The sequence below is a fragment of the Notothenia rossii genome (genome assembly GCF_949606895.1).
Source record: "Notothenia rossii genome assembly, chromosome: 2".
Taxonomy (NCBI): Eukaryota; Metazoa; Chordata; class Actinopteri; order Perciformes; family Nototheniidae; genus Notothenia; species Notothenia rossii.
In genome coordinates, this window is record NC_136904.1 from 87,047,826 (window position 1) to 87,065,769 (window position 17,944).

Consider the following 17,944-nt stretch of genomic DNA (forward strand, 5'->3'; position numbering starts at 1 on the left):
TTTGATTTGTAACACAAATAACTTTTATTTTGAAATTGTCATTTTACATGGGAATTTTACAATTAGTAAAAAATATGATAATTTCCCTTATACAATATATGTATTCTCCACTTACTTATAATACTTCTCTTATGTGAAAAAACTGTTCTAACGAAGAGTTTATTTTTATTTTCTATCAACAACTTCTCAGATTCTCTACTCTTCTGACGCCATGAATAACAGAACAAATATTTTTCAAATATTGACCACTTGGTTGTAAAACAGTGTGTCATTATGCCTTTTGGGAGAATTTCAAATATCCACGTATTAGAGGTCAAAGAAAAGTAATTGTTTTCATGTGACAGCTCCATAACCAGTTCCGACTGGAGAAAGCATCTTTTAGGAAATATTCTATATTATTCTCTATACTATCATTCGTGTACATGTTATGGTCACAAAAAAACAAAAGCCCTTTTTAAAAGTGAAATGAATAATTATAAGAAGACTTCAATATGACAAAAGTTAAAATCACAATTGTTGGATATATTAACTTCTATTTGTTCGAACAACTCACAGACAAAGCAATCAAAGTGTGTAGTCTTCAAGTATCTATAGCATCCTGTTAGTAAACACCTGTAATCAAGAAGAGGTTAGGTTAAACACCGCAGTAACACCATCAACCAGTGAAAACAAAGTCAAGTACTGACGGTTCAGATGATTGCAATACGCTGCACAGATCTCAGCGGAGTCTGGTGAGATCAGACTGTATTTGTGCAACGCTCCTTTTCTCCCATCTCCTCCCTTTATTTGTCTGAGAGCCCTTTTTCTTCCCATCTCCATTTCCACACAAACAAAAGAGTCCATAAGGCTGGGAATGTGAGACATGTGCAATCAGTTGCTCTTAACACCAAATCAGCAACAGTCTCAGATTTAAGACATTAGAGAAATAACAGTATTGTGTCACTATTACTGTATTCTGTAAGGTAGAGTCGGCTTTTTAAGGTTTCATTTTGCTAATGAAAGTGCATAAAACACACAGACCGACAGCTTGTGCTAACATCGCTTTACACTGCTGGAGGTTTTGAGGAAGCCCGGTGTGTCTAATTCACAGTTTAAGCAGGTATTCATCGAAAAAGTGCTGCAATGTTGTTGGGCTGGCGAGTTCAAATCCCAGTGAGAGGATGAAGTACCATCCAGTTTGAGGAATACATCCATGAGTTTGAATACTTATCTGAAGTCAAGCACTGCACAGTGGATCATAGTCCCTTAAAAACACCTGTGAAAACATTGACCGTCTGAACTGAAGAGTATCTACCTGGCATTAATACTTGGTTGCATTGGCCTAGCCAGATGATGCAGCTTTGAGGCAGAGTTTAACTGTACCAAACCTCTGCTTTGTAAATGCAGTATCGAGTGTCTCCAGAGGCCTTAATGAGCATCTTAGTAATGTGTCTGAGATGCAGGTAACACACTGACTAATGTCTGCATGGGAAATTGACAAATTAGGTGGAAACAATGCTTACTGTGATGCATTTTAGATCTCCAGCATGTTTCAAGTTTCTGCAGAATCGTTTTGACCATAAAACACAATGGAAATCACTGTCTGCTAAAACGCTTATAATACAGTTGAACTAAAGTTGGCATACTACTGATTTGAAGTACCTCAACACTGCTATGGTCCTTTAGGTGGAATAATTCAAGCGACTAGAAAGGATACGCCGCCATGAACTGACCGTCTTTTTTTAATTTATCACTGAAATAGAAAACATTCAAAAGGTTCCTCCATTTCCTGCACAAAGCTTCAACGCTATATATTAGTCATTGTTCATACTTACTTCTGAAAGCAAACCAAAAATCTGTTCAAAAACAAAAGCCACTCCCTTCTACAGTGTTAGTTAAGACTGGAGTTCTTATACGTTTTAAGTACACATTTTCATGTACATCTTTAGAGCCATTTGATGTTTGCGGACAGGTAAGGGCTAAGTCCTACACCCGGAGCTTTCTGTCTGAACATGGTGTTAGCAAAGCGGGTCTCAGAGCGAAGCAAAGTGCTGGGGCGGCAGGCTGTGGGCCAGGCCGGGCTGAGGGCTGGCACAGGCACTGCTGCTCACACTGGACCCAGGACTGGAGGAAACAGGCAGGCTGGAGACTGAAGAAGCCTCCCTGTCTGAACCGTCATCCTCTTCAATGTGCTGGGAGCGGTGCTGATGGGTGACCACCACCCTGGAGAACAAGACGGTGAGATAGTCCTGTGAGTTTACTGTGTAGTGCGTACATACATTTAAACAACTTTAAACATTGTGTTTTAACTTAGATGGAAGTTCGACATATAATAATATAACTTCATCAGAATGGTCTGTAAGCATCTCCCTGTATCTTCTAAGGATCTATTGTGGATATTTGTTTCGTTGTTGTGTGCACCTTGATCTTGACGGGATGATGAGTTCTTGTCTGTTGGTTTCAAACCTTGAGATGTAGCTACTCTTTGACCACTGGAAGACACAACCGCAGAGAAAAACATTTTACATACATCACTGATAATAAATAAACATCACATTCTTCATTTATTTAGACACGTGCATTTGATGTTCCACAGTCCCTCACCATGTGAGCAGGGTCATTGGTTCCCAGATGAACTCCTTTCTCGCAGAGAGTTGACAGCAGATTGATTCCTGCACAAAAAGAAGACACAAGAAAGAATGCTAAATATCTGGATTAAGTCTTCAAGCAGTGTCCGTGTTTTTCTTGGTCCTCTCTGCTTAAAAGGACACATGAGACTTGATGCTCCTTGGTCTCTTTATGCAATGAAAGAGATTCATCTCCCTCTCTGGTCAGAGGGTGAGCAGTATTGAATGCACAGTTGGTCATTTTGTGATCGAAGCAATAATAGACTATGGAGTTTGATGGTGATTCCTGCAGTGTTCATCTATGACCAGGAGTAGGGCTGCACGATTTGGGGAAATAATCTAATTGCAATTTTTCTGACAGATATTGCGATTCGATTTGCGATATTTGTTTTTAAGCGACCCAACGGAAGTTTATTGTAAAATGCGGTCATATCTCCGGCTAGGAAGGTCACATCAACGTGCTCCCGTCTCTAGCACCCCTGCAGACGAGCTACGAGTGAAAGAACTAAACTTACATGAAACTTCCGTTGGGTTGCTTTAAAGTCAAGCTTCAGTTTAAGATTCACCCTGTAATAGAAACATGTGATGGAGCATTACTAACCTGACTCAGACGGTTTGTTTCACCAAACCATCTAGGAAAGCTCCATTGGAAGCCATTTGGAAAGGGCAGGCACTTTCAAAAATACTTGGCAGGTGATTGGATCAATCTGTCTATCACCTTCTATCATGGGCCACTTCTGATTGGTTAACAATGACTGGTACATGTGGAGCACAGCACTTCTGATTGGTGTGGATGACTGACACAAAGTCATTTTTTTTTTCGATTTAAAATCGATTAATCGTTCAGCCCTAACCAGGAGCCAAATTATACACTGGAGGTTTCCTTCTCTCTAAAACAAACAGACCCAGTGATACAAACTGGAAAAAGCTTCTAAAAGGACAGAGGGCCGACGAGCTAACTGCTAACCATTGCTCAGCTTGTTTCTCAGACCTCTCAAGATCGCGACTTTCAATGATTACAATTTTGTATCAGTTTAAAATGTGTAGAGTGAAAACAACCAAGATCTAAAGTTTTATGAATTAAGAAAAGGTGTGCCTTAAAACTACTGTAGATCAAAATTAAGTTGAAGACAGCTTCTGGCAAACAACCACAGAGCATACGCATTCACAAGGTTAAGGGCAGGACTAAATTGACAGATTTCTCTGATTGGTAGTTGGTAAAGTTGTTGGAATCTTTTTGGGGATAGTTATTAGGATACGACTAACAAATATATAACATATAACATGGAACACGCATACCTTTTGTCCTGTTGTTCCAGTACTTCTGCTCCCATTGGTCCAGCAGGACGTTGAGGTATCTTGGACACTCAAAGAAGCGAAGGTAGCGGGAAGATGACTGCGATGGGAAAATACGCTGAAACTGTCCGGCACGAGACAGCTCGTCTTCACTCTCTGTGAGCATACACACGTCCTCTGGAGTCAGGACATCTAACACTGTAGAGAGGAAGTCCTGACAGAGACACAAGACACACAGCTTTTATTTCTACTAACCTTTTTAACCAGATTAAATGCACTTTATGTACCTCGGATGTTTTCAAATATATGGTCTTATTGTTAATTCACTTTCCTGTCCAAATCTTTACTGTATTTAAATTCATTTACCTGGTCGGCGTAGCGCTGGGTGAGGTAAAAGGCCCGTTTGACTTTCTCATCGGCAGACAGATCCGGCTTGGTCCTTTCTCTGTTTCCTCCACACAGACTATAGACACATTTAAGTATTAATACATATACAGGACTGTCTCAGAAAATTAGAATATTGTGATAAAGTTCTTTATTTTCTGTAATGCAATTAAAAAAACAAAAATGTCATACATTCTGGATTCATTACAAATCAACTGAAATATTGCAAGCCTTTTATTATTTTAATATTGCTGATTATGGCATACAGCTTAAGAAAACTCAAATATCCTATCTCTAAATATTAGAATATCATGAAAAAGTATACTAGTAGGGTGTTCAACGAATCACTTGAATCGTCTAATTAACTCGAAACACCTGCAAGGGTTTCCTGAGCCTTGAAAAACACTCAGCTTGGTTCAGTAAACTAAATCACAAGTATGGGGAAGACTGCTGATCTGACTGCTGTCCAGAGGACCGTCATTGACACCCTCCATCAGGAGGGTAAGACACAAAAAGAAATTTCTCAAAGAGCAAGCTGTTCACAGAGTGCAGTTTCAAAGCACATCCACAAAAAGTCTGTTGGAAGGGGGAAATGTGGCAGGAAACGCTGCACAACCAAGAGAGATGACCGCAGCCTTAACAGCATTGTGAAGAAGAGTCGCTTCCAGAATTTGGGGGAGCTTCAAAGACAGTGGACTGAAGCTGGAGTCCAGGTATCAAAAGTCACTGTTCACAGACGTGTCCGGGAAATGGGCTACAATAGCCGTATTCCCATGGTCAAGCCACTTCTGAACTCAAGACAACGGAAGAGGCGTCTGACTTGGGCTAAGGAAAAGAAGCACTGGACAGTTGCACAGTGGTCCAAAGTCCTCTTTTCAGACGAAAGCAAGTTTTGTATTTCATTTGGAAGTCAAGGCGCCAGAGTCTGGAGAAAGGCTGGAGAGGAGCAAAATCCAAGTTGCTTGAAATCCAGTGTGAAGTTCCCACAGTCAGCGATGGTTTGGGGAGCCATGTCAGCTGCTGGTGTTGGTCCACTGTGTTTCATCAAGCCCAGAGTAAATGCAGCTGTGTACCAAGAGATTTTAGAGCACTACATGCTTCCGTCTGCTGAAAAGCTCTATGGAGATGAGGAATTCATTTTCCAGCATGATCTGGCACCTGCCCACAGTGCCAAAACCACCAGTAACTGGTGTACTGACCATGGCATTACTGTCCTCGATTGGCCTGCAAATTCCCCTGACCTGAACCCCATAGAGAATATGTGGGGTATTGTGAAGAAGAAGCTGAAAGACACCAGACCCAACAATGCTAATGAGCTAAAGGCCGCTATTGAAGCATCCTGGGCATCCATAACACCTCAGCAATGCCACAGGCTGATGCCACGCCGCATTGATGCAGTAATCCGTGCAAAAGGATTCCCAACCAAGTACTGAGTGCATTAATGGACATTTTCAAATGTTTGATTGTGTTTTGCTGTTATAAATCTTTTTTTTTTACTTGGTCTGAGGAACTATTCTAATTTTTTGAGATAGGATTTTTGAGTTTTCTTAAGCTGTATGCCATAATCAGCAATATTAAAATAATAAAAGGCTTGCAATATTTCAGTTGATTTGTAATGAATCCAGAATGTATGACATTTTTGTTTTTTAAATTGCATTACAGAAAATAAAGAACTTTATCACAATATTCAAATTTTCTGAGACAGTCCTGTATACTAGGGCTGCACGATATTGGAAAAAACTGACATTGCGATATTTTTTTCCCCTGCGATATATATTGCGATATGAAAAAATACAGGAATTGAAGAAAAGACAGTTTTTTTTGTCCGCAAACCATTCTTTCTTGAACTCTAATGCGATAGAATTGGTATTTTTCGAACGATATTTAACCGGATGAAGGATTTTAGTCACGGACTTCTGGATCTTAAAGTGGACCTATCATGCTATATTTGAATAATATAGTGTAGGAGGGACCATACCTATATAAGGCATATTTATACTTTTTATTTTTCAAAATACCAAACAGATCATGCATTTTAGCCATTCCTCATTTCGCTCAATTTAACACTGTCTTTGCATGGGCTGATTCTGTGAGAACAGCACCATCTGGTGGCCTGAACTATGTACTACAGCATCTCCAGCGCTTTCCAACGGCAATGTCCGTGGCTGTCTCCTCCTGATTGGTGGAGTTGGCCCAATAGCCGTAGCGCCACTTCTGTGACGTCACAGAAGTGTTCAAATCTGGATCAGTCTGTATCAGAACCGTTGCAGCCCCTTTTTTAGAGATTTGGGTATGGAGCAAAAGAGAGAGGATTGTGTTTTCTGACACTTGGTGAGTTCCCTGGAACACCGGGGACACATATTCATGTAGAAAAGACGTACAAAAGTGCATTTTGCATGATAGGTCCCCTTTAAAAATTTGATTTTATATATTGAAAGTTGTTTCAAGACAACCAGAATAAACTAGTTTCCTAGTCTTCTAGTACGTCCTCCCTACCTGGTTGTGGAGCTGGAGGCACTGCTGCAGGGCGTGATCACGTCGTCTTTTTGGGGAACACGGAAGCCAGCCAGGTTCAGAAGGTCCCTGATCATCTGACCTTTCACTGCGACATCCAGCGCTGTGTTGGAATGAAGACTGGAGCGGAAACACAACATTAGAATAGTAGTTTGAAAATCTTGATGTGTTTTGTGTATATGGGTGTGCATGTTACCTTGGTGATATGTTGACCTCCAGGATCCAGGGTTTGAGCTTCTCATCGAGCATGATGTCGAAGCCGAACAGCTCGTGGCAGCTGTAAGGTGTCCTGACGTGCATCTTCAGCAGAGTGTTAACGTACGGTTCGGACCTGATAATACACAAACAGGCCATTATCTCAAAGTTATTATCAGTTTTTTAATTTCCAAAATACTTTTTCTAACACATTTGCAGTCATTCGACACTTCGGCTCCTGCAGTTAAGACAAAGATTCCTCTGAGTTCAATGGTAAGGGCTGTGTCAGAAACACACCGACTTTAAAATCATTATTTTCCAAACAGAAAAATATAAAAGTTGTGAATAATAAAATGTGCCCTACAATGAGAAACTTACGCAATGATTGTTTTGATCACAATGTCTTTAATCTTCTCCCAGATCAGAGTAGTGTTGACTCCTTTGGAACCCAGGAAATGCCACAAGGCCTTCAACGCCCTGAAGAAACACATATAATATTAATGAATTATAATATATAGCATAGACATATGAATACAATAGTAACCAAGATGTGTCTGATATTTGAGTTTCACTTTTACAAACCATTTGTGCCCCTGGCAGGCCTGGTCGTCGCTGTTGCTCTGGTACTCAGAGTTCTTCTTGTTGACGCTATAGTTGGTCAGATGCATGAACTTGTTACCCAGAGTCTTCATGGAAGACGAATACCTGAAGAGAAGAAACTTTGAATTCATCTAATATGCCCTCTATCATCAGCTTTTTCTCCAGTCTCTGACACATCTAAATGTCCAATCAGCCATTTAGATTTTTTTTTTTTTCCCGCTTAAATGAAAGATTTGCACCTTGAGCATCATTTATTTCCATTTTACATAACCTATCCTACAGTATCTGGCCTTGTTGTCACTGTGGTGGAGGAAAACTGACTTGCAGCTGGCGAATCGAACCAGTCCATCAGAGAAAATGTAAACTCTGAGCGGGTCGTAGGATGACACGTAGACGTAGATCCGCAGGTCAAACTTGTTACCGCTGATGAGGTAGGGCTTGTGAAGGTACCTGCCAAACACAACCAGGAAACAAATGCTTTATCCTAAAGAATCATTTCGTGTTGCGTTCTGGAAAATGGTCGATGTTCTACTAAGTTTCAAACTATTAGCGGACTACTCTTGGCTACTTACTTCTGGACCAGCAGTGGTCTCTTGCGGGGCAGCTGGCCCCATCTGTGGATGACCTGGATACCGATTCCTCGGGCAGAAGCAGGCTATCAAAAGGAGAGAAGAAACACACATTTTCTTTAACTTCAAAACATTTTTTTCTTAAGCATCAAGATCTGGAGTTATTAGTTGGAACTAATTGCCACATCGTTTTTTAAAACAATTAAAGCCAATTATCGTCCTTATTAGAAAGAACATCTTGCTATAAGGCAACTAAAACCAAAAAGACACAAAAAAAAAATACAAATAAATAAGCCATCCTTACAGGAAAGCATAAATATGACTTTCTGCCAAGTTTGTAATTCAACACCAGCTGATGTTTTGTTGCCAATAAATCCAAAACACAATTCATTTAGTCCATGGTTCTTTTACCAGTGATGTGTTTGTCTGTGTACAAGCAGAACATACCGGTTTGATGATCCATTTCTGCCGGGGGCCACCGTCCTCCCAGGCCTTGCGTAGAATCTTGATGTCCTGAGGAAGGACGAAGGTGCGAGGGAAAAAGCTGAACTCTTGTTTGCCGAAGCGAACCTGCATCTTGGACAGGTTCCTCCACAGCCGGTCCTTTCTGCCGATCTGGAACGTTCCCGGGAAGTGGTTCAACTGGGACAAAAGAAAATCACAAAAACAGCCAAGTTAACACTTTTTTGGGACAGAAGATGTAAAGAGCACATTTCATAATTACACTTAAAGATAAAAAGGGACTGCTGACCAAAAGTACATATTTACCGTCTGACCAGAAGTGCTATTAAGATTGGGGCAAGAAGGAAGTGTTCATGTACTCATGGACATTGAGACTAATAGTTGAATGTTGCTAGCTCATCTACTCTACATAGCCCCTCATTACTGAAGAGGACGCAATTCATGTGTACATTGCACGCTGCAACAAGCAGGAACCTCTATACCAGGGCTATTCAATTAGTTTGGAATGGGGTCGATTGATGAAAATGATCCAAAGCAAGGGGCCGGGGAAAAGATGGCTTGAAATATAAGCAATCATATTAAGAGCTTCAGATACAGTAAATACTACAACAGCATAGTGCATATATTGTGTTTAATTAAATCAAACAGCAAAGCCCCAAGGCCTTTCTAAATCTAAATGGCAAGTTCAGAACTCAGTAGGCCTACTGTACATGTGAAGCTAATTTAACCATCAACATAATTTCATTTGATTTCATTTAGGTGAAATTATCTAATCATTCACGCAGAGATGCAATCAATGACAGGAGTTGTCACTACAGTAGCTAGTAGGTGGGTTCGAAACCCGAGCCCGTCGAAGTTTTCAGGCAATGTCTTCCACTCTATCTCTCAATGTAACACCCTCTCTGGAATAAAGGCACACTGGCCCAAAAAAAATAAGAAAAAAGTAGATTACTTTTTAACATTATACTCAAAGGGCCAGTAAATATCACCCCGGGGCCGCCAATTGAATAGCCCTGCTCTATACCATGAATAAATAAACGCTTCCCTTCGGTGCTGTGACATTGGGCAGGTGCACTTAAAAGTAAATAGTTCCTTGATGAAACTGCTCATAACAGGGTCTGTGGATTATCTTAAGTAACCATGTCATTTTGTTTTGACATGCCCTCTCGTTCCATTATATTCAAGAGGAATCAAACATCTACAAATAATTGACATCTCGCACCTAAACCTCTAGATTATTCTATACATTTAATAAATACAGTTTCTCACCTTCTGGTGCTCTGCGAGGGCCTTGAAGCCAGGAGACTTCATGTGGTGTCCCCAGCAGCCCAGCCAGTCATAACTTTCTAATAAACAAAAGAGGGACACACACATGTGAATTACTCAGAGAAAATGTGACAATGATTTTAGAAGCAATGAACTAGAACACATTACAAAGATTTTGACAAGAGATATGAAACCGTGTCCGTTTCAACACATGTGATGACTTACTTTTGGTAGCCTTGAAGTGTGACCTGCCAATGGTGTGTTTGACAATATTTGGAGTGACGTTGCTTATCTTCCATTTTAACAGTCGTCTTTGTTCAGCTGGCAGCAGTTCCACTGAGGATCACACAGCACAACATGTGTACACATTTATAACTGGGTTTTTAAATAAATAAATACACTTTGTGCTTACATATACTTCATGCATAATGCAAACACTGAAATGGTACATACTTAAGAGGCTCCCTTTTGGCAGTTATAAATGTTAGTGACTTGTAAATAAATGGTCATAAAGAGATGCCAAGAAACATCAAGATAGAAGGGGGGGAATCAACTCAGTGAACAACAGATACCAAGGATGCTGGCTGATGAAGAAGACGAAGTACGCTAGGTAGCCAATATAAGACTTAGCAGTACAGATAAATGTGCGCTCACTATTTGGCAAGATGACCAAGTCTTATATTGACTACTTAGCTTACTTCGTCTCCTTCATCAGCCAGCATCCTTAGTATCTGTTGCTCACTGAGTTGATTCTCACTAAGTAGCCACTATAAGGCTTAGTCATCTTGCCAAATAGTGAGCCTGTGTTGATGTATGAAAACTATATTAGAACTGGTTTATAAATGGTTCTTAATGATTAATAAAGGGTTTACAACCTAATTCATAACCTAATAGAGTGCCACAGTGACGCGTCCTAAAACCCGGGAGTCAGTTAGCATTTTACCACTTCCGGTTCCTTCGACAAAACCCTATGGAGAAATTGCATAGGTTTTTGTCGAAGGAACCGGAAGGAGTTTGCTTCCGGGTTTTAGGACGCGTCACTGTGGCACTCTATAGCAACCCTTTATGAATCCTTTATAAGGGTAGTCTTATTGTAAAGTGGTACCCAATTTTTTTATAAAACAGCAATCACACTTGAAAGAAAAAAAGATAAAACCCAACGCTTATCACACTTAAAGCTACTAAATCAAAACAGACGTTCGGGTCCTGACCTTTCTCATCGGCAGTGCTGAAGTACAGTGTTGGTGGGATTTGAGGGAACAAACTGGGAACCAAAGCTGGTCTCTCCTCTCGATGATCGTCCGCCTCCAATGACATCGGCTCCTCGATACTAAGAGAAAGAGGGAGGAATAATGATAAATCATAAAATGACTGTTCTGAACTAAAAAGGGAACTCCACTTCGAACGATAGATTACTAACAAAGCACTTATATACTAATAAAGGACTGGCTTATCTAAAGCCAGTTGAGTAGCACTTGAAATGTTTTAGCTGAAACCTGATTTACTTATATGATTCTGTTTTCTTCAAGTTTGTATCTTGTTGGTCGAACGCACTTATTGTAAGTCGCTTTGGATAAAAGCGTCAGCTAAATGTAATGTAATGGAAAAGGTGGCATTGTGATGGTCGCGTCAGAAACTTCTGATAAGGACCATTTTGGGTGTATCACTACTACACTATAAACAATCTCAACAAAACCATCTCATCTCAAATAAATACATCAACAACAGCGAGTGAGACATGTGTCGTAAAGGGACATCTTACAACATTATAGGTAATGAAGTATAAACTCTGTAAACTCATAAATTACTATATCTACACATAATCTTTCTGTTTCCTTCTGAAGTCAGCCCAGTTCCCGCCCTCTCAGCGCCACAGCTCTTCTTACTTTGTCACAACTAAAACAAGCAAATTGCTCACAACTAAATTAAAAAGTAATGCATCTAGTGTTACGTTCAGTGCCAGAAGTTGGCATCCAGTCAAAACTGAGTAGAGTGTGGACTGGATTGATGACCGATTGCAGTATCCGGTAGTAACATGACGCGTGTGTACACCACACGGGGAGTACATGTTCACACTGAGTCGATACCTATGAAGAAGGCTTTCTGAAGAAGGACACTTTTCAATCCAACGTTAAGAATTACTATTAGTAGAGAGACTAAGACATTTAGCCAGGACAGCAAATGAGGACATAATTAACCTCAACAAAATAACACTGGAGCAAGACGAGAGCCGGTTGAATCAACGGCGAGTCATTTTTACGCAGCCGTAAAGTGTTTTTTCGTTTTAGGACAGTTTCAAGTAAGCCAAACATTAGAATATTCCTGAGCTCTTTTTTCAATTTAACACCATTCTGCGCACAAACTAATTAGAATCAAAACACAGAGTAAAAAAACTCACATGACAGTCATATAGGAAGAAAAGATGGATCAAGAAACGGGATGATGTTATCTCCTTGCAGATTGTTTCTCTTCAATAAAGTCCTTCTACCATCAAGAGGTATACATCTGCATAACAGCTGTACCAGGCTAACTTAACACTATACTAGAGATACAGGTGCTTTAGCTTAGGAAAGGGTGTGCAGGTGATGGGGTGTATGCAAATGAACACAAACAAAATCAGCTGGTTGGGTGAAAAAAAGGTGACAATATCCCTATCCAGGCTGTTTTCACAGAGAATCAGCTCCGAGTCTTTGGTCGGGAGTTCTATTGTTGAGGCCATCATAGTGGAGAACAAAATGACCCACAAAGCAGCAGACCTTTCCACCACGCTCTGCTGCTTTCAGACTCTTTCAACAATTGCAGTGAGAGAGAATGAGAGAGAGAGAAAGAGTGCACAGGATCTGATGGATTTAGTTTTATTCCATGTTAGGAAACCAATTCAAATCCAGGCTTGGATGTTGGGCGTTCCAAGGAAAGGACGTGGCCATTTTGGAGTTCTTTTAGCAGTTGAGAAAAACGCTTTCAAACCACAATAACTTGTCTATTGTCTGGACGAAAAACGTTTAAAAAAAGGTACACTACATACTGAGAAACACTGTTGTTATTGATAGATATCATTTTATCTGACCATCAGTTATTTAAATGACCATAATAAAACCTGAGAGGGGCTTGAGAAACACCCTATAAATGTAAATAGGTTATAAATTAATACAGGAAGTATATCGTTAGAATTTGCATGGCTGCCGACAATGATTGATGCTCCTCGTCAGGTATACACTTAAGTACCACAAGAGGGAAAAATAGGACTACATTATTGAAACAGCAAGCATGACTCAGAGTTCATGTGGATTCACACTTTAGAGAAACAGAGGGCTATTTGCTCTATGAGAAAGAAAAACAGACGTGTCTGGAAAACTGTCCAAAAACACATTTTCATTGTGCAAGAAAACAGCTGGACTCCACAGAGTTTGCATCAGGAATAGTCCGTGTTCTTATGGGTACCATGAATGTTAACCTAAAAGAAATGTGTGTGGGGGGGTGGGGTTATAGAGTGCATCTAACCCAGAAAGTAGAGCGATGGATGCTGTGGACGAGGTGCCAGCTATGGATGAACAGTCGGAGTTATCTGAAAAGAAAACAAGACAACTAAAATCAGTGTCTATAGAATACAAACTATAGAGCTAACTGGCTGATGGCAGCTTACATTTGATGAAGTACTCAGAGTGTGTAGTCTGTGTGTATTTAACATCTTACCATCATCACTACAGTCATTTTCCATCTCATCATCAACCAGCTCCTCCTCAGCTCCATCCAGCTGCAGAACACAGTCCTGGCTAGAAACAATGAATATAAGGTCAGATATAGACAGTGAACAACAGTATCTTCTGATTGAGAAGCAAATAGCTGTTGCTCACCTAGATGGTTCAGCCTCTCCAACCGGGCACTCCTCCGTTGGTGAGGGTGAGGCAGCGAGAGGAGAGGAAGCCTGCCTGGTTAGATGGATGGCAGAGATCTGAGACGTCACAGAGCCCATCATGGCTCCTGATGGACTGGAGGCCACAGCTACAAGGGAAAGAACATCTTAGTCATACAGGGCGGACAGGCATGTGAACACACACGGTTCTCTGTTTCAGCTTGAAAAACTATTTAAACACTGAATTTGTTATGAAAATTGTTATTCTTCTGTCAAGTGACTAATCGATCAATTAACTTTTCATTTCAGCTCTACAGAGGATTCAATAACCAGACAATGTATCGTTCCCTAGTTCTAGCACATTTCCCAGTAAAGTAATAATTCTGATTACCTGTGATGGCATTCTGTGGGGAGGGCTGCTGCTCCTGAGTGGCACGGACATTGGCACTGAGCACAGTTGGCGTGGGGCTATTTGGAAAGGGACAGGCTGCTGCAGGGCTGATTCTTCTGCATGTGGACAAGCTTCTTTCCTGTGGACATTGACTGTCTGGGGCCTGCTTGTTTAGGTCAATGGATACTACTGTTTTGGGCTTGCAGTTTGTCGTTGCTGGAGGACCACCTATTACTCGCAGCTCTTTGCTTAAAGCAGTTATTGTGCAACTGCTTTGTGTCGGACTGCATATTTTTGATTTTGCAGAATGGCTCCATCTCATAGTTGTTGTTTCTCCTGTGCTTCTTTTTTCTACTTTTGCGTCCTTAGTGCTGGAGGCATCTCCCAATGCTGCCCCCTGATGGTCACAGAGAGAACGGCATAGATGAGGCACTGATGGCAGGGAGGAACAGTCTGCAGTCTCAGGCTAAGAATACAAAACAAGGAAGGGTCAGGGGCCTCATGTATAACGCCGTGCGTAGGATTGACGTGGGAAGGTTGCTTACGTAGTAGAAATCCGAAAAATAGGTCCATACATTTTCCGATTCACCAAACACTGCGTACCGGCGAGGAAAGTGCGTATGGCACTTCCTACGCCGGTTTCCCTTTATAAATCACAACCGACTCGAAATGCGGTGCAGCTTTTGCGGGCTTCACGTAACGCCCATGTTTGCCTATAAATACTCAAAGAATCGCCCTTTCATTCATTCATTTTGACTGACTTTATAAGAAGATAGCAGGAAATGACGACAGAACAGCTAAAAAAAACCCAGTAGGGCCTGGCTCATTTCGTGGCATCTGCAGGCAGTGGCAAGTACTTCCGGCATCTGCCACAGAGGCCGCTACTCCGTGGTATCTGAAGCAAGTATATGCCACAGATGTGGTATCTGTGGCAAGTATATGCCACAGATGCCACAACTTGCCGTGGCAATTATATGCCACAACCATGCCACAACTTGCCGTGGCAAGTATATGCCACAACTTATATATGCCACAACTTGCCGTGGCAAGTATATGCCACAAGTTAAGAGTTAAGAGAAGGTTTACGGTAGCTGCCACTCGCCTTCCGTGGCAAATGCTGATATTTAAACCCGTATTTATCGCGTAAAATGTCGCTGTTTTGGCATGACTTTATCGGACTGATCTGTACACAAGACTGATGATCTGTTACTGATGGTCCGATCTCTATTTTTCAAAAAGATTAAACATTATATGTTCTATAGATTTTACTTGGAGAACGTGGTTTGTTCAAATAAATAAACGTGTTATTTTTATGATAATACTCAAGATATATTATTATAAAACATCATCCTTAAAATTCTTTTTTTTTATTTATTTTTAAATGTTCTAAATTTGAAAAAACTAGATAAAAATAAACTAAAGTTAAAATCTTGTTTTTCATGCCCCAAGAGCAATAAAAACACCTGGTAAAAAAATCCTGAGTGAGGCTTTCATAATTCATGCATGAAAGGGTTAAGAAAGACAAATATATGTTTCTATTGGTTTTAGTAAGATGGTTTATTATAGTGTATTCTTACACATTCAGTAGGCTATATTGTTTATTCTTTAGATACTCTGTAGATAAATATCTACTAATAATGTGTAAATTATTTCCTGTTTCTTTTTATTATTATTATTTTATGTTTACTATCCCTTATCACTGCTGTAACGCAAAGATTTCAACATTTTAGATAAATAAAGTAAATACAACGTATCATATCAAAATCTGTTTATGTTAATTAGCAACACAATGATTTGATATTTGCATGCATGACATATAACCTTTTTACTGATGCACAAAAAAAGTTTTAACAAGGTTGTAATTATATTACATTGTAACCCTCTTTCCTCAACATATTAAATCAACTTTATACGGTTAAATGAGGATTGCTTGGAGTATCATGCTTAAGAGAACATTCTTCATGTTTATTTAAGTATTTATCATTCTCATGGTGCTGGCCTAAGTCTGTAGCCAAGTCTAATAACACCATTGTACACGTTGCTGTGTCAATACAGATATTTATTTTTTAATTATTTGTCTTTACTAGTAAGAATACACCTGGTTATCGTAGCAAGCAGTGGAAACTCCCCTCAAGAAGCGACAATTGCCAAGGGCTTGCGTTGCAACGCTCACTTGCCAATATTTCTTTTTTTATTACAATATAGGCCTATGTTTAGCCTACTATCATAGATATAGCACGTTTGTTTATTTTAGCAAACCACGTAGGCTATTCCAAGTAAAATTGAATATAAATGATCATTTATTATCTTTTTGAAAAATAGAGATCGCACATCAGTCCTGTGTACAGATCAGTCCGATAAAGTCATGCCTAAACAGCGACATTTTACACGATAAATACGAGTTTAAATATCAGCATTAGCCACGGAAGGCGAGTGGCAGCTACTGTAAAACTTCTCTTAACTCTGGCATCTTGTGGCAACTCCCGTTCAGCATGCGCAAATGCCACGGCAAGTTGTGGCATATGCTTGCCACGGCAAGTTGTGGCATCTGTGGCATTTACTTGCCACGGCAAGTTGTGGCATATACTTGCCACGGCAAGTTGTGGCATCTGTGGCATATACTTGTGGGAGATGCCACAAATGCCAAGGCACATGCCACGGCGATTAGTGGCAACACTCATTGTGTTCTAGTATGATAAATAAAATAACATTGTACCTTGAAAATCAATGCATTCGTTCATTTGACACGTTGGTGGTTTTAGGTAGGCTATACCGCGACCCCTGGCGGTTCTAGTGTGAAGTAAAAGTAGAAGTAGCCAACCTAAATGTTGGAATACTCTGTTACAAGTAAAAGTCATGCATTAAAAAGTTACTCATGTAAAAGCGCAAAATGATTAGCATAACAATATACTTAAAGTGCATATTACATGTTTTCATTATAATGATTGATCATGAAAGTGTTCTCAAAGCTGGTAAAGGTGCAGCTAGTTTTAATGACTTTGTATACTGTAGTAGGGTATCTTGTGAATTTACTCCAGGAGTAACTATAAAGTCTGATTTAAGACTTGATTATATGTATCATCATTAATCAGAATCTGTAGTAAGTAACTAAAGGTAGCGTATTAAATAAATGTAGGGGAGTAGGCTACAATTACACAATTTACCTCTGAATTGTAGTGGGGTAAGTAGCCTACTACGTAACATACCATTTACATACTCAACTAAAGTACAAGTAGGCTATTTCTAAATCACAAGTACAGTACTTGAGTATACAAGTTAGCCTATTTCCCACCTCTGGTCAACAATGTTAGATCTTTATGTCAACTTACTAATAATATATCTTGAGTATTATCATAAAAATAGCACATTTATTTATTATAACAAACCACGTTCTCCAAGTAAAATCTATAGAACATATAATATTTAATCTTTTTGAAAATATGATCGGACAATCAGTAACAGATCATCAGTCTTGTGTACAGATCAGTCCGATAAAGTCATGCCAAAAAAGCGACATTTTACGCGATAAATACGGGCTTAAATATTAGCATTTGCCACGGAAGGCGAGTGGCAGCTACCGTAAACCTTCTCTTAACTCTTAACTTGTGGCATTTACTTGCCACGGCAAGTTGTGGCACATACTTGCCACGGCAAGTTGTGGCATATATAAGTTGTGGCATATACTTGCCACGGCAAGTTGTGGCATCTGTGGCATATACTTGCCACAGATACCACGGGTGTAGCGGCCTCCGTGGCAGATGCCAGAAGTACTTGCCACTGCCCGCAGATGCCACGAAATGCGCTTGCT

General features: G+C 40.1%; 1 protein-coding gene across 1 annotated transcript; it reads right to left on the reverse strand.

The window, feature by feature from the left end:
* ttll4 (tubulin tyrosine ligase-like family, member 4) lies at positions 1-14,614 on the reverse strand. Its single transcript, XM_079664971.1, has 19 exons — positions 14,137-14,614; positions 13,747-13,894; positions 13,586-13,665; positions 13,394-13,457; positions 11,104-11,222; positions 10,118-10,228; positions 9,896-9,972; positions 8,612-8,806; positions 8,168-8,250; positions 7,917-8,045; positions 7,578-7,700; positions 7,374-7,472; positions 6,997-7,131; positions 6,783-6,920; positions 4,269-4,365; positions 3,906-4,116; positions 2,584-2,651; positions 2,401-2,471; positions 1-2,202 (listed from the first exon to the last, which is right to left on the reverse strand). The coding sequence occupies exons 1-19, from the start codon at positions 14,456-14,458 to the stop codon at positions 2,013-2,015; spliced, it is 2,460 nt and encodes an 819-aa protein (XP_079521097.1). The 5' UTR covers positions 14,459-14,614; the 3' UTR covers positions 1-2,012.
* Between the last annotated feature and the right edge of the window lie 3,330 nt (positions 14,615-17,944).

Bases quoted from the DNA above. Each gene is read 5' to 3' on its own strand.
- ttll4 (XM_079664971.1), bottom strand. From the start codon at position 14,458: ATGAGATGGAGCCATTCTGCAAAATCAAAAATATGCAGTCCGACACAA. The intron at 13,458-13,585 runs GTAAGATGTTAA...TTTTCTTTTCAG, and splicing joins AAATGACTGTAGTGATGATG to ATAACTCCGACTGTTCATCC. The intron at 4,366-6,782 runs GTAGGGAGGACG...ATGTGTCTATAG, and splicing joins GCCTCCAGCTCCACAACCAG to TCTGTGTGGAGGAAACAGAG.